Source organism: Coffea arabica, chromosome 4c (genome assembly GCF_036785885.1).
Source record: "Coffea arabica cultivar ET-39 chromosome 4c, Coffea Arabica ET-39 HiFi, whole genome shotgun sequence".
Taxonomy (NCBI): Eukaryota; Viridiplantae; Streptophyta; class Magnoliopsida; order Gentianales; family Rubiaceae; genus Coffea; species Coffea arabica.
Genome location: NC_092316.1, coordinates 15,467,150 through 15,493,487, shown reverse-complemented (window position 1 = coordinate 15,493,487; position 26,338 = coordinate 15,467,150). Strand labels below are relative to the sequence as shown.

Sequence of the window (26,338 nt, the reverse complement as noted above, 5' to 3'; positions counted from 1 at the left end):
AAATGCTAAACTACAAGGGGTAAAGTGTATTTTGTCCATAAATTTATGAAATTACCCCTCTTAAGGTTTAGTAACAAAGCTTCTAATCTGATAGAAGATAACTAGGAGAGATCGTGGTCGAAATCCAACCAACCAACATCACTAATGATGGATAAATAGTTATTGAGGGGGTTTTTTTCACAACACTTCCATAGAGGGTAAAAATACACTTCCATCATTTTTAAAAAGGTAATATTAATTAGGAAAAATATATAAATGCAATAGAGGGTAATAATTATTAGCGTATGTGTATACATAATAGGTTGGGTAGAGTTTAAATGTGTTAATGAGTTCCACTAGACACATGTTAAAAAACCCATAGTCATTTTACACAATTTATTTTCAAATTAATATGAATAGTAGGCAATTCTCCAGGTTGAGAATTTGATACAGAATGAGGACATCGGAGTTCAGGAATCTCCTGTCTATATCGATATTACTTAATTTAGGATTTTTTTTCTTAATAGACGGTGGAGTTTTAGTAGTTTTCTTTATTATTTCATTTCCTATTCTAATTAGATGTTTGAGGAGTTTCTTATTAGTTAAGTAGTTTTCTAAATTAATTAATTCCTATTCCTTATGTAATTCTGCTAGTAGTTATGCATGTGCCTATAAATAGGATTATTAGGGCCATGATATTCATTCAGGCTTTGACAATATTATTGATATTTTAACACTTGTAGTATTGTTTCGGTTTTATACCTTGTCCCTTTGGGTGCGCTCTAGATTTGAGATTATTGTTGAAGCTTGTTTATTTTGTGGAATTAATCATGAATCAACCTTGATTTCTCTACCATGGAGAGTATTCGTGTAATCCCTTTGTCATATCACACTTCTGTCTCGTATCAGTTGGTATCAAAGCAAGTTTCTCTTGTGATGAACACTGATGTGTATCACAATACATTGGATCGTGGAGAAGAGGGTGATTGCGCCTGGAAAGTTGCTCATCCTCACCCTTATTCGACATGGTCCACATCAATTTCGAGATAGTTAGACTATGAAGCATCATCTTCGGATGATAAAATTTTCACAAGTTTTGTTGGGTTAAACCCTAACTTTGGTTTGACCCCAAAAAAAAAAAAACCTAACTCTAGGGACGAATTTTGTCAAAACATGCAGCTCGTGTATATGGTTTGCAATCTTTTGCCAAAGGAACGTGAGATTAAAGAAATAAATTATTTCGAATCAGGTGCAAAATTTTGAATCATATCTTTGATTCGGCAATGGATGGTAGTAGTTGTTGAAAGAACTATAATGAATTTGTTAAAATTGCCTGTTAAAGAGCATTCCCCAATCTTATAGGATTGGTTGGATACGAGGGGTTGAACCTGTGGAGGTGATTGCAAGGTGTCACGTTCCGTTATCTATTGGTAAATATATTGATGAAGTTTTGTGTGATGTCGTGGATATAAATTCTTGTCGCTTATTTCTTAGTAGACTATGACAATATGATGTAGATGCTATCATAGTGGACATGACAATATTTATTGATTTGTGATGGATGGCAAAAATATTGTTATATGACTATTGAAAACCGGTTCACAATCTAGGTCTAATCAATTGAAAGGGACTAATTTGTTGCCTATATATTGCAATTTTAACACAAGTACGAAGGATGTTCAAGGTGCCAAAAATGTTGGAAAAAAAACTTCCTGACACAACTGTTGAACTCCAACCAGATTTGGTGTCTAATAAATCTGAACATATGCAACTATGATTTCGGATAACAAAAATAAAAGTCCTTTTAAAGAGACTGAAATCAATCAAGTTCCTTCAACTGCAAATCTACTTCTTGGTTTGCCTGTCACATCCATGGAATCAGTTCTTATCTCGAGTTATTGAGCTATTGGCTCTAGAAAGAAATGTGTTTGAAAAGTTTTTTCCAATTGATAATTTCCCTATGAAGATCAAGAAAGTTGAGTTCCTTGACAATCTGGGAAAAATCGTAAAGTTTATTTTGATAATTGTGGACAATGAAGTTGTTGGTTTTGGAATTGTCTTGGGGTCATATACAACTTCCTGTATTTATGACTGGATGTAACAGTTCCATCACAAGCATCGACCCTATAAAATTCGTGGCCGGATCATAGTTGCGTCTTCTCATGGTTCCTATATTAAACTTCTCTGTGGAACTTGGGGATGAATTTTTCTTTTTTTAACTGGAGGAGTTTTTTCTTTAGCAAACGTGGGATGTGATCAAGATTTCAATATAACATATCATCAGCTTGTGGACCTCCCTATGAAAGCTCGTGGGACGTTTCGCTTAGATAGAATAGGCCTGCCTTCAATTAGGAAATGCGTTCAGCGTGGATGAAAAGTCTAGTTCGAAATTCTGCAGTTGAGCTTTATTTGGTTGGCCGCCACATTCTGTTTTAACCATGCAGTTATTATTAAATTGTCTTCAAACTGTCGTAACTACCAAGTGGATAATTTTCTTGTATTTGGATTTGTTGACAGGGAGTTTCGTCCATTTATAAGGGGAAAATTCTGCCAAAATTTTTCTAATAAAAAATTACCTTAAAAAAAAAAAAAACTGGAGGAGTTTGATATAGAATGAGGACCCTAGGGTTCAAGAATCTCTTGTCTATATTGATATTACTTAATTTAAAAATTTATAATTAGGATCTTTTCCTATAAGATGAAGTAGTTTTAGCGCTTTTCTTTGTTATTTTATATCCTATTCTAGTTATACGTTTTAGAAGTTTCTTATTAGTTAAGTAGTTTTCTAAATTAATTAATTCCTATTCCTTATGTAATTCTAATAGTGCTTATGTGCATATAAATAGGATTATTAGGACTATTGCATTCATTTAGACTTTGGGTATTATGCGTGTAATTCTTATTAGGACTATTGCATTCAAAAAATAGGATAATTGATGGTTTATCACTTGTGCTGTTTGGGTATTTATATTGTGTCATTTGGGTGCGCCCCTAGTTTAAGAATCTTGTTTATTTTGGGGGAATTGACTCTCTGAATCAATCTGTCGGAGCAAAAGCGTGACTTGATAAAAGGGTTACACGAACACCCTTCATGTAGAGAAATCAGAGTTGATACATGATCAACTCACCAAAATAAATAAGATTCAACAAGAATTTCAGATCCGGAGAACATCCAACGGGACAAGTTATAAAATATAAACAACATAACAAGTGTTAAAATAACAATAATATTGTCAGAGTCTAAATGAATACAATAGTCTTAATAATCCTATTTATAGGCACATAAGCACGGCCAGAATTACATAAGGAATAGGAATTAATTGATTTAGGTAACTACTTAACTAAGAAAAACTCCTAACATCTCATTTGAATAAGAAATAAAATAATAAAAAAATCTGCTAAAACTATTCCGTTTGTCTAGGAATTAATTAATTTAGGAAACCACTTAACTAATAAAAGCTCCTAAAACATCTAATCAGAATAAGAAATAAAATAATGAAGAAAATTGCTAAAACTATTCCGTTTGTCTGAAAAAGGCCCTAATTTTAAAAATCTTAAATTAAAGCAATATGGATATAGACGAGAGATTCCGGAAGCTCGGGTCCTTGTCCTTTGTCAGAGTTTTTTCCTCCTCCTGGATTTCCAAACTTTTAAGTTTTCATTTCCCAAATTTTAGCAAACTTTTTTCTCCCATTTGATAGCAGAAAAATATACCGCGTTTCTAACTTGTGGCCAAGCAATTAGTACTACGATTAAAGAGCAGTGAGTACAAATATGTTTTCAAATCCGTTTTTTGAATTTCCCTTTAAGTTCGCAGGTCCCACGTTGCCATCTCCTTTCCGCAACACGTGCTCCTATTCAGCCATGTCTGTCCGACAAAACTTTCTATCTTTACGCATTTTGAAGTCAGGTTCGGACCATATAAAAAGCAGTAATCAGGCATCCATTTGAGGTCTCGTGGACAGTTTTTGAGATTTGTCTGTGCACTCCAGATTCTTCTTCAGCAAAGTGCTCCCAAACCCCAGACACAAAAGGTAATTTAACTCATTTTTAGGTGAAATATTTTTGTCCCAACTTCCCATTTTTGGCTGCTTTTCTGTAACATTTATTTTATATATAGATTTCTTTTTGGTTTATGTGACTTTGATCTTTGTTGTTAATGTGACCCTTTGTTTTCCTTAATGTAAGGATTCCGTTTCTTTGAAGGATAGCAACTATCTAGTACCATGTTTAAGCCTTGATTAAGTTGAGCTGATCTTGTAATTCAGCCAATATTTCGTTATGCATTAAATCAATGATTTAGCGTTGATAGAGTTGATCTTTCATTTTGTCACAGATCAGAGGAAATCCAGACTTTGGCAGTTAGAGAGATTGAAATGACTTCTCCAAGTAAACGAAGGGAGATGGATGTAATGAAGTTGTAAGTTCCATTTCCCTAATAGTATCCTGTTTCTATGCATTGAGGAATGGAGAGAGGGAATTCTTGATGTTTTTGAATTGAAAATAAGTCTACTTACCTGACATTTGCCTGACATGGTGTACCAGAAGTTTCCGCAACTTCAATTAGAACTTTTAGTAGGTTAGCACATGAGCATTTGATATATTATGTACGAGACAGTTAAACTTTGAATTCTTTTGCTGATGCATTCTTTGAAAAGATGATTTAGATTGAAATGTGATGAGTTCTGAAGGTTGATGGTTTATAAATTATAGTCCTCTGGCTCCGTAGATGACAAGTCAGTATGTGGGTAGATCTGGTAGATAAAGGAGAAAGCCTAGCCAGGAACAGGTAAAGCAATGAACCAGCTAATGAGGGAAACTATTAGCCTGTACTTCCATCTACATTCCAGATTGAAAATCTATCAATCATTTTTGTCATGTTGCTGTCCTTTATAGTTTGAGCACAAGACACGATAATGTCCTTGTTCTGTTCATTTCTCATAGTTCTAGTAAGTTTCAAGGAATAGTTAAGGCCTGAAAAGCTGTCGCACTTAGCTTTCTGCACAAAATTTTCAATTCTTTCTTGTATAAGTTCTTATGACTTATGAGAATTGTAGATGTGTACAATCTGGTTCTTGTTCTGTAACCAAAATTGCTGGACTAAAATGGGCATGGCATTTGATGTTTAACTAGGGACTTTTAATTGTTATATGTTTTTCTCATATGTGAGCCTTTGATGATTTGACTATCTAGTTGATCACTCACGATTGTGATTATATACCTGACAACTGTCCCAGTTTGAATCTGATAAGATACAGAAGGTATTAGATCAATGCCTTGCCCATTCGCCCCATACAAAACTTGTCTGTCATCAAAAGGAAGAATTATTCTACAATCACTACATCTACGTTCTGTGAAATATTGTTGTTGTGAACTGGATATGGACATAAATCAGCTCTGACTTGTGGTGATCTTGTAAACATTTGCATGAGCTGGTCCATATTTGTCACAATTTGGGTCCTCTGGTTCTTAACCTGTTAGTTGGTTGGTAATGTAGCAATACTACACCAATACAAGTAATGGATTCACTTCTAAAGTTCATAACTTAAAAACATGTTTGGATTTATGCAATTTGAGCTATAAATTGGACCTTGCCATGGAAGTTGAGACTATTAAAAGCAAAGGATCAGAATACAGTTAAAGAAGGAATGCTAGTGCTCCAGTTCCTCAGTAGAATCAACTTATGCTCCAAAGTTATCTTGCAATTTGTTATATCTAATGTTTTCATTTCTTTTGAAGTGGTAATTATTCTGTCATGCATGCACAGGTACAAGTTTTCTAATGTGCAACTTGAAAAAGATTTTTTCTTTTATGTATATTGACATGTAAAATAAAATACAGAATCATTTGTCGTCATTAATTTCAATTTCTTGCATTTTGCAATACCAGATTCTGTAGATTTATGGCTTTTGTTTTTACTGGTTGCAAGAAGGATTAACTGGTTGCTTTTTTGGCCTAAAGATGATGATTGGAGCATTGTTTTCCTTTTTTTCTCAATTTGATATTCTAGTTCTTTACCAAACATTTTTCCTCTTGAGAAAAGGTAGGTAGTGGAAGTTCAACTAATGTGTCAAATCCAGCCAGATGCTTGTTTGACGCTGTTGTATCTTTTTCAAGAGATATCATTCTCATTGAAATCCATTGTTGCTCCTGAACCTGGATAACACTTGAATGATGTGATATAAAATATCACCTATAATCTTTTGATCAATGGTGATTAGTAGATGACAAGAAGACCTCTCTGATTGATGATGTTTTAAATCTGAAAGTATTTTGTTGCAAGACAGCGTATTGCTTTTAATATAGCGTGGAAACTGTAATGTTGATTAATTCACTTTTTTCTGCGGTTGTGTTTGTTCAGGATGATGAGCGATTACAGTGTGGAAACAGTAAATGACGGGCTCAGTGAATTCAACGTGCTATTTCATGGTCCAAAAGAAAGTACAGTACAATCCTCATGCCTTCATTTGTGTAGTGTGCCTCATATTTGCTACTACAGTACAGTTCTGTTTTCTTTCTTATTGTTCTTGTTTCAAGATTGTACATTCTTTTTCTTAGGGGAATAAGTAAGAATCTCTTCCAGCTTTGCAAATAATAAAGTTACTGGAAATTGGTAAATTGAAGCTTCCCCTCAATCTGATACCTTTTCTTTTTTGGTGCATTCATTTTCTATATGAAATAGAAGGATGAACTACTTTTGCTTCCTCTTCTTTGGCTTCAGTGGGAGGGTTCTGAACTTTGGCTTTCTCTTGCATTATGAAATTATGTAAACAGAATTAGTGTTCCAAACATTTCTGTCTGCATGTGGACCAGAAGAGATTTTTCTCTGGCAACATTTGACTTCTCAGATGAGAATGATTCTGCTGCACATCAATAGCCTAAAACTGTTCAAGATTTTTGCAGGCACATATGAAGGTGGGGTGTGGAAAGTCCATGTTGAGCTTCCTGATGCTTATCCATATAAGTCTCCTTCAATAGGATTTGTTAACAAGATTTTCCACCCAAATGTTGATGAATTGTGAGTTTGCTTGTGCTCTTGGCACTATATATCTTCGTCTTTTTTCCAGACTAGTAATACTGTAATTTGTCCAGTCGATCATCACATTTCCTTTCCATCATTCTCTTACGAGAGACATAATTACTTTGCAGTGTATTCATTTTTTCTTATTTACTAATACAGTTCTTGTTTGATGTTATCAACTTTCAGGTCCGGTTCTGTCTGCTTAGATGTTATTAATCAATCATGGAGCCCTATGTTTGGTATAATCAGCCATCAAATTAGTTTGTTGTGTTATATTATGACCACTTATTGGATCAGTTCTAATTTTAAGTCTCGATGTTGATTAATTATTGCTATTTATTTTATGCAGATCTTTTAAACATTTTTGAAGTGTTTCTTCCACAGCTTTTACTTTATCCTAATCCTTCTGATCCATTAAATGGTGATGCTGCATCATTAATGATGAAGGACAAAACTCAATATGAACAGAAAGTTAAAGGTAAGACCTTCCACAGTTTTTCTGAATATTGAGCAGTATAATATTTTGTGATCATTTGGTCATTCCAGTGTACTGTAGTTGTAAAATTTCTCAGCAGAGAACAAATAGGAACAGGATTTGCAACTTATGGTTTGAAATCATAGTAAGAACTAAGAAGGTTAGAGAACCACCTATGAAATGCAAGTATGCAACAGTTATCTCTATTTATCAAGCTACAGTTTAGTTTAGTGCTTTAGTTTTAGTCAGTTTGCATACAAGATAGAAATTGGACAAATGAGAAAAAAATCTATACCAATCTTGTTATGATTTGTGATTCTTTAGGAAACATGGGAATCTCATCTTGTAATTTGTGCAATCAGTTTAGATTCTCATGTAAATGGTGATCGGTGTCCAAGCTAGTTTTCTTATGGTAAACCATTAATTTGCAAAGTATGGCTCTTAATCGATGATAAAGGATGCTGGAACAGAGCAGGGGTACATAATTACTTTTACTAATTCAAGCTATTACATGATCATGTAGAAAACATGAAACATTTTCAGGACTATCGGATGCTGTAGACAAATGATCTGTCTCTGCATAAGATTCATTTTTTTAATCTACATTTATGGTATGGAAAATAAACTCGTCACTAATTATTCATGCAAGCAGAGTACTGTGAACGCTATGCGAAGGCGGAGAACATTGTGAAGTCCAAAGAGGATGAAGAGAGTGAAGAAGAGGACATCAGTGATGGGCACTGCACATCATCCGATGATGAAATTCCAGGACTAGAAGACCCTTGAATGTCCTTGGGATTTCAAGCCATTTTATGCCCATCATTCAACCACTTTTTGCGACCGTATTTGGCAATCTTTAGGTTACCTTGTAAATCATGAATGATGTGGCTTTCAACTTCAGATATGTTCACAAAATCTGTAGAATTTGTTTATTGCAGATGCAGCTAGTAGAAAAGTTTTAGTTACTGAAAAATCAGAGTCTCTCTTTTGTCTTTTTTTTTAGTCCTTTTAATTTGATGAATCTGATGACAAGTTTTATACTAACTTTCGCCCCTTGTACGACACTTTACAAATTTAAACTGATAGTATACAACTTGTGAATGACTTTGTACCCTTTTTTTTTGGAAAAATTACTATGTTTCTGCCCCAGAGTCTAGACTCTGGTCCAACAAGCTTTTGAAAATGAGAATTACCTACTAATTTACATAGCTGTTATGAGGTTGTACAAGTTGTTTATAACGATTGATGAGTGGCAAACTTGTTAGAAAACTTTTACATTAGTTTGGAAGCAACTGCACTGGCAATTATTCATACCCTTTTCCACGAAATTATGTGATTTAGAGTTGTTGATGAGGAGAAATTATGTGGTTTTAGAATTGCTGATGCAGTGTGAATACGAGGATATTTGTTTTTCGCATAAGTTCAATTTTTAATCCTCTTCTTGATTGTGACTACCATCAGTCTCTGTCTTATATTCAGTTGGTATTTGTTTATCTTTTCTGTTGCCTGGCCAGATTAATCTTGGACAAAGACCATACTATGCAATCGGCTGCAGTGTGTCATGCATTTGTTCATGGTAGACAAACCGAAATTTCTGAAAACCAAAGCAAACGACTGACAAAAAAAATACACATAATGAAAGTCCACAGCAGGATAAACATAAAGTAATTGCCGTCCAATAATCTTTAAAGTTCTGTTTTTGGCTAATTTTTTTTTATAGGAAAGGATGAACAAAAACTGTATAAAGAAGTCCAGAGGAGGTTGGATGGATAGTAAGGACGTGCAAAATCTTTATCTGCCCTATGAAAGAATATCCTTGACTATTGTGTTTGTTTGATCTGAACAATTTGTCATACTTGCACAACTGGCAGATGATGAATAAGAAAGAATGGCTCCAATGAAAAGTTTAGAAGAATAACTATTGCACTTTCTTGTTTGCAAGTATGACAAGGTAAATGAAAGGTTAATGGAAAAAATCTAATGGGCCCAAGTTCAAGAATCCGCAAAGAAGTGGAAAATTTTCTTCATGAATTTCATGATTGTTCACCACTAATGATATAACTGCAATCCATGACATTAGAAAAAGAACCATTTGTGTTCTAAAGACCAAAACGTGTCGAACCAGGATTACAATATCATTTCTCAGAAAAATAAATATAGTCATAAAGCTTAGAAAATCATTAGTAGCATTATCAAACCGCTGTACTTGTTGGGAAGGCAACGGAGAAGTACATAAACTTTCAAAATGTTGACCTTTTCCAACAGCCGGCATCAAATATACAAAGTTTTCTGAGGGGATTTCAGTTGGCTGTAAAGGATTTCGGCAGCAGTAGTCGCCGTGTGGTAAAAATCATCTTTGCAAATTCAGCCAATTGGCATGTTATATTGCCTTTAGTCGCTGCTATCATGTTGCTTTGTTCTTGGAAAACAATATGCTCTGACCAGTCTTTCAGGGATTTTTACAAAATGCAGAAGAAGTGAAATATAGTGGGCTTTTCATAATTTTTGCATTGCTTATGCAAGATGGATTGTGTTCCACCCTCCTGGACATCATTCATGGTGTTTTCGCTTCTTCTGGTGAAGGTGAGTGCAGAAACAGTTGAAGTGAGGCAAGCATTGGTGCAATTTCTGGACAACATTTATCCAGCGAATGCTGGAAGAGATGCGAGTTGGGGGTGGAATTTGAGCTCAGACCCCTGCGATGCACGGTGGAAAGGGGTGGATTGTCGTGGTACTTCATCTGTCAGGAAAATAGTACTTAATGAGATCAATCTCACTGGAATTCTTGATGCCAGTTCTCTGTGTGTGACGAGATCACTTGCTGTTTTGAGCCTGAATGACAACAATGTTTTTGGAAATTTGCCTGAAGAGATATCAAATTGCAGTCGTCTGACACACTTGTATCTTTCTGGAAACAATTTCACAGGCAACCTTCCAAAATCTCTTTCGAGGTTGAATAACCTGAAAAGAATTGATATATCGAACAATAGATTCTCCGGTGCATTGCCTGATTTGTCAAGAATCTCAGGCTTGTTATCTTTCCTTGCTGAAAACAATCAGCTCAGTGGAGAGATACCAGATTTTGATTTCTCCAACCTTGCAAAGTTCAATGTTTCTTACAACAATTTCAGTGGACCTGTTCCTAATGAGGATGGTCATTTTGGTCCAAGTAGCTTCTTGGGTAATCCTGAATTATGTGGACAACCACTATCAATTGCATGTCCAACTCCTCCACCTGTTCCAGCTCCAACACCAGCCAAAAAGAAGCATTCCTCAAGCAAACAATACCTTATCTACTCTGGATATGCTATTTTGGCCTTGATCATTATATTCTTGGTTGGCTGCAAAGTCTTCAAGAGGAAGAAGCATGGTGCAAAGAATTCAATGGCAGCAGAGAATGAAAGTAGCAAGCCTAGTAGTACATCTAGTGATTCAAAGATTAGGGAAGGAAGTCGGTCAGAATTTTCCATAATGTCTCCTGCAACAAGGAAAAGTTCATCTCTAGTTGTTCTTTCAAGTCCAATGGTCAATGGCATGCAATTTGAGGATCTGCTACGAGCACCAGCAGAATTGGTTGGAAGAGGAAAACATGGAACCCTCTATAAGGTCGCACTCAATAATTCAGTGACCTTAGCAGTGAAAAGGATCAAGGACTGGGAGATTTCACGGGACAATTTTAAGAAGAGGATGCAGAAAATAAATGAAGTGAAGCATGCGAATGTGTTGCCTATTGTTGCCTATTATTGCTCTGAGCAGGAGAAGCTCTTAGTTTATGAATTCCAGCAGAATGGCAGTCTCTTCAGACTCCTTAATGGTAAGCCAAAGTACTTCTCCTGGCATTTGATTCCTCATAGTCTTGAATTGCACAATTTTTATGTGTAGATGCTTTAACTTCTGCAATATCTAGTTTTGAAACCAAACAGTAGTGTGTCAAATGTCGAGGAGAAAGGTTCATACAACATGCTTCATTCCTTTTCACAAATTTTCTTAGACTTCACCAACATATCCTTGTTATGTACTCTAGAGAACTTGGGCATCTAGTTCTTTAATCTCTATCAATCTTTAAGAATAGAAAAAGGGAAATTAGAAAGAAACTGTTTCTAGATGAGGAAATTAGGTCTTTGACAATTAGGTTATATATGATTCTCTTTTCTGCATGGTCCCAGAACAGATGCAACAATTGATTGCAAAAGTAGGTAATCACCAAAAAGGGCAAAATGGAATCTAATGGTGATATTTGTATCTCCAGAAAACCAGAAAAGTGAGATGTTTGATTGGGGAAGCAGATTAAACGTTGCAGCTAGTACTGCTAATGCATTAGCTCTCATGCATCAGGAGCTTCACAATGATGGCATTGCACACGGAAACCTTAAATCCTCCAACATATTGATGAACAAGGATATGGACCCCTGCATTAGTGAGTATGGCCTAAAGATGCTTGAGAATCATGATGAACAATTTACTACTCAAATTGAAAGCATAATGGATAGTGATTCACAAGGCAGCAAGAAAATCTTCAAAGCCGACATTTATTCCTTCGGTGTAATTCTCCTTGAGCTGCTGACAGGCAAGCTTGTTCAGAACAGGGCATCTGACTTGGCTAAGTGGGTACATTCAGTAGTGAGAGAAGAATGGACAGCTGAAGTTTTTGACAAGGCACTGATTTCAGAAGGTGCAAGTGAAGAAAGGATGGTTAATTTGTTGCAGGTGGCTTTGAGGTGCATAAATCCTTCCTTAGATGCAAGGCCTAGCAGCAGTCAAGTTGCTGTGATGATAAACTCTATAAAAGGCGATGAAGAGAAATCCACAAATACAAGCATTGAGCTCTAACTTCTGATCATAAATGTTCAGCCATCACGCTTCCTTGAAATGACAGGAAGATATGTTGATCTAATATCTGAATGCAATGCTTCCTCTTCATGCAATCTCAGATACCATGAAATGATTGATTACTACACTGCAGATATGCATGAGCTCTCAAGATGTGGTTAAAAAAAAATTCTTTTCTGTATTCATAATAACTTTTACTACTGTATTTATGGAAAATTTTGACATTTATCTTGTAAAAGTGTAATTTTTTTGTCCAGATTTGGTGTTACTATATTATCAGCTTTGCTCAGCCTGCTGTTGAATGTTTCTCAGTCTGCAATAAAAGGTGTCTTTTTCTTTTGTCCTCTAGAGCAAGTTGAAGAAAGCTTCCCTCCTAAAGCATCCTTCTTCGCTCTTGCGCCCTGTCTAAACTCGGTCAAAAAAGCCGCCCCAAGTGGTGAACCAAAGGAGGTCTTTGGCCCTTGTCCTCACTCTGATCAAGGATCTTGCGGTAAGGGAGATGGGATATTGATCCACAACTATTGACAAAAACAAAATCTTATAAACTTCAACAAAATGTTGCCAGTTAATTGTTGTGAATTTACTGATTCAACATAATATTGATCGGATGAAATTCCCGGGGTAGGAAGACAAGGATCAGAATAAATTCTTCTCTGTTTAACTTGCCTTAACAGAACCGGATTGTTTAGCTCTCTCCCTAATATGTATACTTTCACAATTCTACACATGAATATGATGTTTGTAACTGTAAACCTACTTAACTGAAGTTGAACAAAAATTTAGCATTTGCACTGCCCATTTTCCTTATGAGATGATTTAACAGTGTCAATCACTATAATGCACTGCAAAAGCTAGGTCAATTTGATCCATGGTCCCCAAGCTGATATTCTCTTGTTTTTCTTTGGAAAGATCCCGTAGGACACAATAATGTCTATCTATAATATGATTTTCTTCCAATTGAAATGACCTGGGGTTTTCCCAATTACATGACTCCCTAAAAATCAGATGGTTGCATATACAGTTGGAGAAATGAAAGGATTAAAAGTTCCCAACTTCCTTGTTAACTTGGCTTAATGTCAAACAAAGTTAGGCTACGTTCTATCTGAATGATTAGTCATAATCCCCCACTTCGAAGGACAATAATGGTGGATGGTTTTGTCACCGCACGCGTTGCTTTGTGTCATCTCATGCTCAAATGTATGGAAAACAATGAGATACAATAGAGTCTTGCATCTCCATTTTTGCTCGTGTTCTCCGGGCAAGCATTACAAGTTTAGGTAAATTAGTTTCAGGCTCTTAAAACTTGACTCAATATCTAATTTGGTCAACAATTTAAATACAAAGAAGGAAATAAGTACAGGTGTCGGTGAAGTCAATTGTACAAAATTTGTTTATTTTTTTCCCTTTTTTCTCTCTGACTTGCTTTTTTGATGGGTGAATCATGAATGAATCCTAATGAATAGAAAGTTTGAAAGTTGGTAATCAAAATTATTCTCCACAGGGTTGGTGGACTGCTTAATCATTGCTGATATACTTTTGGCTTACTCGTCTATACAAAAGCATCACAAAAGCAGTGTGAATGGGAGCTTTGTTTAAAATTTAACTTCTTGAAAACCTTGACTAATTTAGGTTGCTGATATCCTTTTAACTTCTCCCCCTCTCATTCTCCCCTTCTTTTTCTGCATTATGGCCGGCAAAGCAAGCACGAATATGGTGTTTGTAAAGAAAATAATTGCAATGGATGTATACTGAAAAATCAACTGATCCCCTTTTTGCATTGTAGGATCCCCTAATATATAAATCGAGGATACAATTTGATCGCTTAGCCATATTGATAATATGCAAATAGGAACAGAACAAAAAAAAAAAAGAAAAAAAGTAAAGGTACACCAAAGAATTCAGGACAAACGAGAAGGGACACAAAATGTAGGGCGGTGAAAGTGACATATGTAGTACATTTGGTGAAGTAGGGAAAATTGCATCACTCATCCTTCACATGTTATAGATGTAAAATTTTAATCGCTCATAATCAAAATGAGTGTTTTTAGTTCTTAAAAAATAAAAAAATGCTTTGGTCCCTTGTCATCTTTTCAGTCAAATTTTGGCCAGAATAGGTCATGAGCACATCACATGATCAGTTTTTGAAGGGAAACCTTAGCAACTCACTAAGTGATGATCCAATTTCTCACTTAATCTACCATTTTTCCCAATTATGCTCCATCCAAACCCTAATTTTGCAAATCCAAATGTACACAATCCATTTCTCTCTTCCACCATGATCCTCCCATGTCATTCTGACTTCCACCATTGCCACCACCAACCCCCTAATCCCTTCTTACTCCTATCCCGCCACCTCCTCCCCTTCTCCCTCCATCGTCCTCTTCTTCCTCTATCTTTAATGGTCTTGTAATTAGGTCCATCTCTTTCACCCTCTATTTTTTAAATTACATGGAAATGGGTCTTGTAAAGTTTCAAACCTTTGTTCTAAATATGTTGATTCGTCAGGTTATATGGTTGATTTTGGGACTTGCTAATGTTCTATGTTTCATGTGGGTTGTTTTGTTAAAAATTTCATGAGTTTTGGTGATGTTTTTGAGGGGAAAAAATGGGAAGCAACTGCAGCTGTTTTGGAGATTTTGACCATTTTTTTTTGTATGGTTTTGCTAAAAATATTGCCGGATTTATAATCTATACAAAAAATAGAGTGGAGTGGTAAAATTTGAGAGAATTCTATAACTAGAGAATAACGGCCTGCAGTGGCACTATACTAAAATTTGCCATTATAGATCTTATGAGCTTTGCAAGAAAATAGGAGGAATAAGATGATAGAGAAAGGAAAAAGAAATGAAAAAGAAAGAAAGGAAGAAGAAAGAAAATAGAGAAATTAAGTTTTTATTGAAACTACGCCATTTTGGTTATTTGTTTGGCATTTGGAGAATAATTGAGAGAAATGGTTAATTAAAAAATAATGGGGCATTAAGTGAGTTATCAAATTTGCCTTTAAATATTGATCATAGTTATCATATTTGCCCTTTAAATATTGATCATGTGATGGATCGGTAACTTTTTCTAGCCAAAATTTAACCAGAAATGTGAATAGGGACCAAAATAAATATTTTTTATTTATTAGGGACTAAAATCGCTCATTTTTATCCTAAAGGACTGCGGGTTGGTGCAATATTTCCGGTGAAATTTAGTGATGACCCAAATTGAAACCATAATGTTGAGAAATAGTGATCAAAGTCATTAAGCAATGTCTTGAATAGTATCTTGCACTTGTCACCTGCTATTATCAGCCTTGTCTCCTTTTTGCCTCCCCCAAAATGCTTGTACCCAAAATTGACAACAACATATCAAAGAATATTTGTATCATGGATATTTCAATTTCACAATCTTGATGTCTCATTACAAGAGATTGGCTTTGATCAGTTACTGATTTTTCTGCACAATCAGAGGTAGGCCAACAGTAACCTGCAAACTTTACTATCACTCCTTGAGATTCTCCCTGTATTATCAGTTTCCCTTAACTATGTTCTGCAATTCTAATCAGACTCTCATCTTGATATGGTATTTCAATTTAATTATTTTTTTACCTTTTTCTCCTATTCATAAAACAATTTCCTGAAACTCATTCTTGTATTCTTTAGTAAGTCCCCTTTTTTTTTCCAATTTTTATTTTCATACTTTTCAGGATTCTAGATCAGACCACTTAGATAAAAGTTCCCAGTTGCTTACCATCTGAGGAATAATATCTCTTTTCTGATGCTTTTCCTCCTGTATCCTCTACCTAGAGATTCTACCCCATATTGTAGGTAATAAAATATTCTCTTTTAAGCATACCAACTCTGGAGATTCTTAGAGAATTTGGCAATTTGGATAACCAACTTGAAGAAAAAGGTGAGACATCTCTTCTTACATTCTTCTCTTCCTGCCCATTGCAGATTCCTCAGAGAGTTTTCCACTTTATCTCAGAAATAACAATTCCATCCATGGGCAAAATCAGTCCAATAGTTCTACTAGTTATAATCATCCTAGCAGTAATATTCTTTGTCTATGGTTTGCTTCATCTTCTCTTTAGATATTTCATGAAGATACCATCTTTTTCAGCGGTTTCTCAATCCAATAGAAACAGAGAAACCTCAGGTTCCCATGCTCTTCAAAGACAGCTGCAACAACTCTTTCATATGCATGATTCTGGCCTTGACCAAGCTCTTATTGATGCGTTACCAATCTTTTATTACAAAGACATTATGGGATTGAAGGAGCCATTTGATTGTGCTGTTTGCTTGTGTGAATTTTCTGACCAAGATATGCTAAGATTACTTCCCCTTTGCAGCCATGCTTTTCATCTAAATTGCATAGATACTTGGTTACTATCAAACTCTACCTGTCCATTATGTAGAAGTGTCATTAGCTCTGGGACTCCTATTGGAAATAAGCCTTTGTTTAATTTTCATGGATCAAGAGAAAGATCGAATCGCTCTTTGGTGGACTCTGAGAATGAGCACTATTGCAACCACAAGCCAGATATTATGCAAGAAAGCGCAAGCGAAATGAGAGTTTTTTCTGTTAGGCTCGGCAAGTATAGAAGCATTAATGAAGAGGGTAGGAATGGAGACCATAGAAGTGATCAGATGGAAATGATCAGTAGCTGCAACTTGGATGGAAGGAGGTGCTACTCAATGGGCACATTTCAGTATATAGTTAATTCTGAGATGCAAGTGGCTTTATCCGATGGAGGTAGTCTGAAACTAATCAAAGGTAGTGTTGATCAAGGAAACTTTGCGCCTGACAATACGGAAAGAGAAGGAAAGAAGATCTGTGCTAGGACTAGAAGGGAGAGCTTTTCTGTGTCCAAGATATGGCTTTGGTCCAAGGAGGAGAGTTCTCAAAGCTTATCCGAAAACACATTAAATGTGAATTCTTTTAATGTTGATATGCCTATGATTGAAGGAACTCACTAAATATCTGCATCATCTTCTTGTTGCATTTCAATTTTAAATAGAGAAATTAATAATATATATGCATCCAAAGGTTATTCATGTTAGGATGATATGTTTTGTCTTCTTGAGTTGAAGTATTATATTACGGTCAATTTCTTAGGAAACAAAACTAATTATAATGATTGTACATTAAAATGACTCGAGTTTTGTTGAGTAGATGATTTGATTTCTTAAAGGCTTGATGCAAAATGTCTCCTCAAACTTTCACATCTATAAGGTTTGCTCTTTAAACTATCGGTAGAAGATTAATTAATACTATTAATTTGTTTCGTGTTACACACCAGCACGTGGATTTGGTTGGTTTTACTTAAATGCAGAGACTATAGAAATCACAAAATGGATGGCTTGCCAAAATACCATTATAAATGTAAAATCGCTTCAAATTTTGCTGAGATTGGAAACCAGAGCAATGAATAGGAGAGGTGAGAATCAGAACTCCCATTTCCATGCAAAGCATCACTTGGTGGTTTATATCCTTTTCCAAAAAGATCCTTTGTTTTAAAACTAAAATGACCTTGTCTAGCACTTGGTGTCACTCAGGGCAGGTGCCTAGTACAAAAAATTTGTCTAATAAGATTTGTGCAACAAGGAGTTGTATTCTCTTGGTCCGAACAAATGGTAAGATCTCTATGCCCTTGGTGGAATCCTAGGTCGTGGTAAATTTGTTTGGATCTTGGCTTGGCACTTGATCCTCATTCTCTCTCTCTCTTTTTTTTTAAATAAAAGTTCGAGTGAATACGATTCCGATCACCCTTATGAGTTAAGTATGTCCTAAGAACGATAAGTTAGCTAATAAGGTTCTTATAAATTGCAAATCAGCACAGCCCTCACATGCGGCATATTTCAAATATAAGATCTTTTATGAGGAAGTGGGTCATCCTTGCTAACTAGTTAGCACTTGATCCTCATTCATGTTCTACTTCATGCCTTTTGTGCGAATGACAAAATGTTCATAATCATCTCCTCCATTCCGTTCATAATTACCTCTTGTCTTACATGAATTGTCTAGTCAACCTCATAGTCTCATGCACATGGTCTCTACAGAACTGTTGACGGACACAGAAAAGAATAGGGACTAGCAACTCTCTCAACTCTGTAGACAATGTGTGCATGATCCCTATTTGCTAGATCAATTAATAAACAGACAGGTCTAGAAATGCAATTTAGCCCAAGGAAGCCCAGAACAAACAGATTATGCGACTAATGATAGGCTTTTGAACCAGTTGAATGCCAAAAATATTTTCCTCCATGGAGATTTGATATACTAGGAAGTATTTATGGTGCATTCACCGGGGCATTGTGGGGGGCGGGGGTGGTGGTTTGTTGAGTTGAAAGTCACTTATATGCATTAAGACATAATCTTCGTGCTTGGTTTAGGTGATTTGGTTTGGCATTAAAAAAAAAACAATTGTGATCATTTTGTTTTACATCACCAGCCTAAAATTGGTCTTATTGATGGCATGTTACAACTTCAACCCATCCTAGATAGTGATTAGGGTAACATACTTAGAGGTTATGGATTCAGATTGCTCTGTTCCCTCTCCATTTTTTAAATCTCATCCCTTTACTGTTGAAGCCAAAAAAAAAAGGAGGATGTTGTAAATACAAAAAATAGATATAAGATTTGATTATAGGATTAGATTGCAGTTGGATTTAGATACCTTCATTTTATACTCTAAATTTGTGAGTTTACTTTTGGGATCTAGATCATTCCACACTTGTATAGATTTGTATCTTTTGGAGTATTGTTGAAGTCAAATCATAGTAGATAAGTGAGGAAAATGACTTTAAGGTGTGCTGCACTTACTCGTCGCTATCCTTAATGTTTAATTTGCCTCTACAGATAGTGTACAAAAGAATTCTGTAAAATAACCTTTAGAATATGATAAAATCCTTATTTGACTATGTTTTGCACTAACCGGATCAAACCGTCGAGTATTCAACGTTTGTAAGACTTGTCAGAAGTGTTTTTTTATAGAGAAGAAAATTTAGAAAAGAATTGTGAAAAGTACTATGATGCTTTTTTGGTGTCTGAGTATTTGTTGTATCTTTCAATAACCATTTGATAATTAGTTATAAAGGGGGTTATGCTTGAACAATAAAGGAACACATCCCTTATTTAGGGGTGTAAACAAGACTAATCAAACCAAACATTCTAGTGTTCCAACCTTATTTGATTATTTTAACAAGTTTGTTTATTTGTCAAATCAAATTTGAATGAATTTTTTGTTAAGTTTAAACGTTATCGAATATAAAACGTTGTTTAAATTTGGTTTGACTAACTAGCGAATCAAACTCAAATGAGCTCTTACCAAGTCAAAATCAATTCAAATATCGAGTAGTTTAATTCATCTTTCAATTTTACCTTTGTTGAATTCAATAGCTAAATGAAGAGTTGCAAGACTCATACCTATTCAGGTAATAAATAACCAGATATAACTGATTTGGAACAAAAGTCCTATTATTTTAAAATTCTCCTACATAATCGTAGCAAGCGTTTACTGGACGCGATCCTTAATGTCGTGCAACAGGATAGGCATTTTGGCTTCCGTAGCAAAACTTTTGAGCTCGTCATTGGGGTCGTTGTGGTAAAACTTGATCTTATTCGACATGTAATCATAGAAACGAGAGATTTACATAAATAAAAAAGGGAACCCTTAAGTGTTTCCCTAAGTCCGCTTAAGACAAGATTCGACAAACTTCAGCGTCCCGACCGTAGCACAAGAGTATCCATAATGAATATAAAACTTCGAAAAAAAGAGGAATAAATAACTATGAGGGCAAAGTGCCCCAGTGGCCCTCAAATTATTATGAAATTTAACTTTTAATCCTTCAATTGTTAAATGATAAGTTTTAGCTCTTCAACTAATTAAAATATATAAATAATTTTATCCCTTCCATCAACTTGAGTCATTATATCTAACAGAGCTATAGGATTGATGAGATGAACAAAATGCCTCACTGGCCATCAAACTATTATAAAATTCAACTTTTGACCCTCTAATTATTAACTAACAAGTTTTAACCCTACAACTAATTAAAATGTATAATCATAACCCTTCCATTAACTTGAATCGTCATTGTTAAACAGAAACATCTATTGATAAAGAATTCGGAATATGCCCAACCAACTTGGTGCTTGGCAAATCAAGAAGGTTTAGATATAATGATGTAAAGTTCGGAGGAATCTCGCCAGAAAATTAATTATTTGAGAGATTTAGAAAATTCAAGTTTGGAAGAGAACCAACGTTTGTTGGAATATTCTTTGATTTATGTCATTAAAAGGCGCATATGAACCCAATGAATCTGGAACAACACCAAAAAATGAGTTAAATTTAAAATGAAGACAATTCAATTTCTTCAAGTTGCCTATCCTTGTAGGAATTTCTCTGTTTAGGGATATAGGTTTTCAATTGATTTTGTTCAAGTTGAACAATTGGAAATTTGGTAAATTAGTTTATGAGTCAAATGGGGTTAAAACAATTTTACCCTAACATATGTCTTGTGAAGATGAAAGCACCCTTCAGTTATGCCCCCTGCTGCACACATGGTAATGTTTTTATTCAACATAATGTCTCAAATTGATGGAAGGGCTAGTATTATACATTTTAATTAGTTGAAGGGGTAAAATTTATCAGTTAATAGTTAGAGGGTCAAAAGTTAAATTTTATAATAATTTGAGAGCCTCTGCCATGCATGTCGTGCTACTTCTATTAAATATAACGACTTAAATTGATGGAAGTGCTAAGCTTGCATGTTTTAATTAGTTGGAGAGTTAATAATTGAAGAGTCAAAAGTTGATAGTTTGAGGGTCACTAAAACATTTTGCCCTAACTATGAAAAGTAGAAGTATGATAGAAAGATTCAATAATAAAAACCCTAACCTTATTATAGGCTTAATTACGTACTGTCCCCTTACTTAAGGGTCCACAACAATTCCTCCCCTCCCCCCTCCCCCTAAATGTCTACACCACAAAATCCACAAAATGCTCCAAAGACTTGAGACTTGAACATATCTGGATAGCAAAAAGATAATCATACCATCATTGAAAAAAAAATTGCCAAATGACCCTTTTTTTTCTTTTTCCGTTTCTTTTTTGTCTTCTTTATATACCAAAAATACTTTTTCTATATTTCTTCTTCTCCCTCTTCCTTTCCTTTTATGAACTAAAAATTTCTTTTCATACTTAAGATGCATAGTTATGTTCTTATAACATATTATTTAATTATTGTAAAAAATTAAAATGTATATATTTAATAAATAGTTTAAGTAATTTTTTAGTTGGATTTAAATAAATGATAGAAGCTAAATAAGTAACAAAAATGTTTCACTTTAATTTTTCTTTATTCTTTTTTTACTTCTTTTTCTTTCATCTTTATCCTTATCATGTGTCTTGATGCCTAAATATGTGTTGTTATTTGTTATTATAAAAAATATATTCTTAATTTTGATAATAAACTAAAAATTATATATTTAAGAATCATATGTTATGTAATTTTTCTTTTACAAACTATTAAAGCATCGTCAACATTTTATTAACAATCAATGCATATTAGGGAATTGTTAATAAAAAGAAGTAACTCATTTCTTTGTATTGAATTATTGATAAATGTTTTTTATTTTTGTATGACAATTGATGATAATCCAACAATTTTTCATAAGAAAATAACACTATATATCTAAACAAGAAACAAATTCGTTAGCACTTTGTGAAGCAAATGTCTCGTGAAGATAATTCATAATTATAAATAACTAAGGTCTCCTTGTAGATAATGTGAAATGATTATTAACTATGTATCGTGGCAATTTTGGCGTGCAAATAGGTAGAGAAACTAGGTTGCAAGTGCTCTAAGTTACTTTCAACAAGGTGGAACGCCTGAGACATTGGAGTGCCGATACTATCGAATTCTTAGTCAATCAGCCACAAAAGATAGAGTGGTGCCCAAGAAAATTAAAAGGATAGTTTAAGCAAAGCCCACTATGCATGGTCCAGATTGAATTGATTTGCTATTGGATAGATGATATTAAGTATGGTATACAGCTTGAATAAGTGACAAAGTTGAGATTAACAATTGGAGATGCCATGAATCCAGTTCAAATCTCCAATGTAAATTGTATATAAAAGAGATTTGATGGTAATATTTACTTTTGAATTTTTTTAACAGACAGTGACACACGCACTATTCAATTCTAAACGGAATTAGAAATACAACTTTTTTATACAAGAGGATGAAGACAAAGACCATCTAGTTTGGATTTAAATTCGTGGTGGCCTCCTAACTTTTGGCAAGTTGTTCATACTGAATTTTGACTTTAGATGGGTGGTTTATTGGACTTTAGAGAAAAAAATTGCTGCTCTACATCTTGGTGACTAAGGTTTGGATTGCTATTTTTTGAAGATTATATAAGTATATATATATATATATATATATATATACACACGCGCGTACTGTAGTGATTTGATATATGTAAAATAAAAATGATTAGAAAATATGTTCATAAAAAATATAAAAAAATTTTGGAAAAAAATTGCCCTCCAAACAAGGCATAAACGTAATTGTTAGCTCAGAAAATTACTACACAGTCCACAATGGAAGGAAGAAAAAAAAATATAGTTAAGCTGTTCAAAGAAAGAATGAAAATCCAGACAATTTTAATTTTAAACAATCTTTTCTATTAGAAGCAACCTCACAAACAGCAAAGATGCGAAATTTCTCTCTAAAGAAACCTTAAACCAACGAAGCATATATATTGCACTGAAGACACTCAAGATTCCTCTTGGGAATCTAAATTACTAACACCAGAAACTATGGATTAGTTAGAATTGTACACCCTGTATACGGGTGTTTTGCACATCAATTATGATATTTGAGCTCTAATTCGAATAGGAACGACTTAATTTTGATCTTATGTTGTTCTAATAGATGAATAACTCAATTCGAAAAAGAATGGACCGGTCTTGAAAGTTCAGGTTTTTAGTTGAACTCGAGAAGGAGCAACTGAGCTAGACGAAACAAATTGAAATGAGGGCTGCCAGATTTGTTATGGATTTGAGGACGGATCCCTATGGATCCACGGGTGGACCCTCATGTTTAGCGCTGATCATTGTTTTGGTCATCACGTCGGCCTTATTTGATTCTGATGGATTTTGAGCTTCACCCATTGTCCGGGGCCAATCGTTGGGACGAACATCATTGGATTTTCACACCAAATCGACTTTCTTACACCCTACGAAGTTTATTTCTACCATATTTGAGCTAGCTACCACTTTAGGAAGTTTAAAATGGGGGTTCTTCAAAATGTTTTTAGGGTAAGAAAACACGAGGCTAGCATTAGTTCATCTCTATAACTTGTTCTTAAGAGATTGAGATCAAGAGGGCACAAGCAAGAATCAAGGAGCGATCAACACGAAAGCTAGGGCATTAAAAATTGAGAAGCTTTTCTTATTCTATTCTCCAATATTGTATTTGTTGCTTGAATTCTTGGATATATCAATGATTTTATCTATATCTATGTTGAACTAATTTGTTTCTAGGGTTAGAGTTTTGTGAAAGAGTATTGATTAGTTGTTCTAGTTAAATTCTTGACTTATTGCCTTGATTTATCTATCCAAACATAATTATATGTTTATATTTGACCACCATAAACATGCTATTAAAGTTCATATTGAACTGAGAAGGAATATACAATCATACACTATAGTGATAAACATACTTAGTTTAGACACGGGAGTAGCTTACAGTTTGAATGACGTAATTGATATCACTTAAGATTTTAAAGGGTTCAATTAAAGACTTGTGATCCTTAAAAAACGTAAAATTTAATTGGATACAAATTAGATGTATTTAGAAATAATCAAAGTACTTATGTGTGATACATTCTTGGCATGCTAAGAAAATAACTAGATAATTAATTCCAACTTTGGATCAAAATCTAAACCCTAGGATCTTGCCAGCTGTTTTCTCCACTTTATTTTATATGATTTGATTATTACTTTTTTTCTTAATTGGAGGTCAAAACTCCTCTAACTTTGAATTTTATTATTTTCTACAATAATTGAAGTAGAAAAAATTAACTCGTTCCTGTTGGTTAGATCCCTGAAATATTCCAGGGGATTTATTATTAAGATTGACTCTGGACACTTACATAAAACCATGATCAACCAAGCCATCTATACTAACCAATTAAAACTAGAGTGCAAAATTCTTTTTAAAACTCAATGTCTAATAAAGATGACATGAAACGTGGTCTGACTTCTAAACCGCACATCTTATTAGCTTAGAAACAAGTTAACCATTATGCTAATTAATTGATGACGCCCTAAAGAAAGCTTGGTATAATTTTGTTATTGTGCATGCAAGAACTCGGCAGTATTGATCCAGAGTCTTGAAAGCACAACAAGAAGGGTGTGGGATAAGGACAGTTATTAGATCAACCGTTCATAAATAATGAAATATTTTTTTAACATTTTGTAACTCTAAATGAGATTCTTGTATATCCTTACAATAGAAGTAGATATTCTGTTACTGTTTATATGAATTTCATGTATAATAATTATATCTTTATTATTAAATTTTATAAGTTGTTCAGGTAAAGTTACACATCGTTCAAAAAAATTACACTATTCAAGATGATTGTCAGTCCCAACAAGAATAAGAGCAACAGAGGAGAGAGCAAGGCTTTCCCCCAGTGTGACTTCGACGCCTAAGTTAGTCTTCAAAGTACTGGAGTCTGGTATTAGGAGAGGATTGTACAGTTACCTAAGTTGTGAGGGGTTAGATATTTATACCAGGTGCGGCACTACTACTCATGGGGTGTGCGCATAGATTGATCTCGTAGAATATTAGAATTTGACGCTATTCATTGTTCTATTGTCTCGTATTGAATCAAGTCACATCAATTATATTATATGTGTTTGATCACTTGCAATGGTTCCTAATTGGCCTGCAGCTCAAGCTCTTTGGCTTATGCGCCAAGGCCATGGCTCGGATCCCACAGTTAGCATTGTTTGCATGATTAAACTCAGGTCTCTATTGTTTTCTTCTCAAGTGCTATCATTGCCGTTAAGACAATGGATCTAACCGTGGTACGAATTTCCTGCCGTAAGTAAAACCTGCCACACCTCTAGAATTGTGACAACAAAGCACTTCTTAGAATGTGTGGGACAAGATGAACAACATTCAGACGCGTGGCCACACAAATCGTATGACGTCTGCCAATCGGGTCCTACCAACCATACAGAAACACCGGAGGTCCTTTTCTTTGTTTTTTTTTTTTTGGTAAGAAGGGAAATCCTTTTCATAGTATAAGAAAAGTTTGGATTGTGATTTTCTGTAAAAAAAAATTTTAATGTTTCTGGTGAACATATTTTTTAATCATAAAGCGTATTTGAAATCCTTTTACAGTATGTTTTCTTACAAAAAAAATCCTAAAAATAGCAACCCAAAGAGGACCTAAGTTTTTTATATGGAAAGCATGGACGGATGTTAAATAAGCAAGCGAAAGTGTATGCAATTTGTGGCAATGAACGGGGGTTTAAAGAAGTTGGAGGGTGTAAGGTAAAAAGGAAAAGTACCATAAATATTGGTGACCTCCTAATGGATTTTGGATATAATCCTGGTATACTATCACAAAGCCAATCCGGTTCAACATATACTGTTATTCTCTTGTAAAAAATTTAGTTTGATGCATAGATATATTTATAGTTATTGAGTTACGTGAAATATTTAATTATCATAAATTATTATATGAAATGAGAAAGTGTGTATTTAATGAAAAACAAAGTGTGGTTGATGAAAGTAACTTAAATTGTTATTATTTTTTCTTTAACAGCTTGCTGTTGCGATTGATAAAATGTTGATGATGCATTAGTGTGTATTAAGTTTTGATAAGATATTTATGATGCACTAATTGTTAAAAAATAAAAAAAAAATACGTAAAGTACTATCTAAATGTAAGCTTTTTTAGTTTCTTATAATAATTTATGATAACTAAATATTTTTACAAAAAAATAATGGGATATTTTTAAG

At 34.4% G+C, this 26,338-nt stretch overlaps 3 protein-coding genes across 4 annotated transcripts; all 3 read left to right on the top strand.

Annotated features, from left to right (window-relative positions):
- The first annotated feature begins 3,786 nt into the window (after window positions 1–3,786).
- On the top strand, window positions 3,787–8,448 carry LOC113738540 (ubiquitin-conjugating enzyme E2 5-like). 2 transcript variants are annotated; one of them, XM_027265771.2, is made up of 8 exons: window positions 3,888–4,013; window positions 4,316–4,399; window positions 4,693–4,768; window positions 6,341–6,420; window positions 6,883–6,997; window positions 7,187–7,239; window positions 7,350–7,478; window positions 8,128–8,448. In XM_027265771.2, the coding sequence occupies exons 3-8, from the start codon at window positions 4,722–4,724 to the stop codon at window positions 8,259–8,261; spliced, it is 558 nt and encodes a 185-aa protein (XP_027121572.1). In that variant the 5' UTR covers window positions 3,888–4,013; window positions 4,316–4,399; window positions 4,693–4,721; the 3' UTR covers window positions 8,262–8,448. The 2 variants fall into 2 exon arrangements, with proteins under 2 accessions (XP_027121575.1, XP_027121572.1); XM_027265774.2 differs by lacking the exon at window positions 4,693–4,768 and having other exon boundaries at window positions 3,787–4,013.
- A 1,223-nt stretch (window positions 8,449–9,671) lies between these two features.
- LOC113738756 (probable inactive receptor kinase At2g26730) lies at window positions 9,672–12,644 on the top strand. Its single transcript, XM_027266018.2, has 2 exons — window positions 9,672–11,289; window positions 11,725–12,644. The coding sequence occupies exons 1-2, from the start codon at window positions 9,999–10,001 to the stop codon at window positions 12,303–12,305; spliced, it is 1,872 nt and encodes a 623-aa protein (XP_027121819.2). The 5' UTR covers window positions 9,672–9,998; the 3' UTR covers window positions 12,306–12,644.
- Window positions 12,645–15,730: 3,086 nt separating this feature from the next.
- On the top strand, window positions 15,731–17,352 carry LOC113738364 (RING-H2 finger protein ATL46-like). The gene has a single exon (XM_027265537.2). It carries the CDS (start codon window positions 16,295–16,297, stop codon window positions 17,267–17,269), a length of 975 nt encoding a protein of 324 aa, XP_027121338.1. The 5' UTR covers window positions 15,731–16,294; the 3' UTR covers window positions 17,270–17,352.
- Window positions 17,353–26,338: the final 8,986 nt, after the last annotated feature.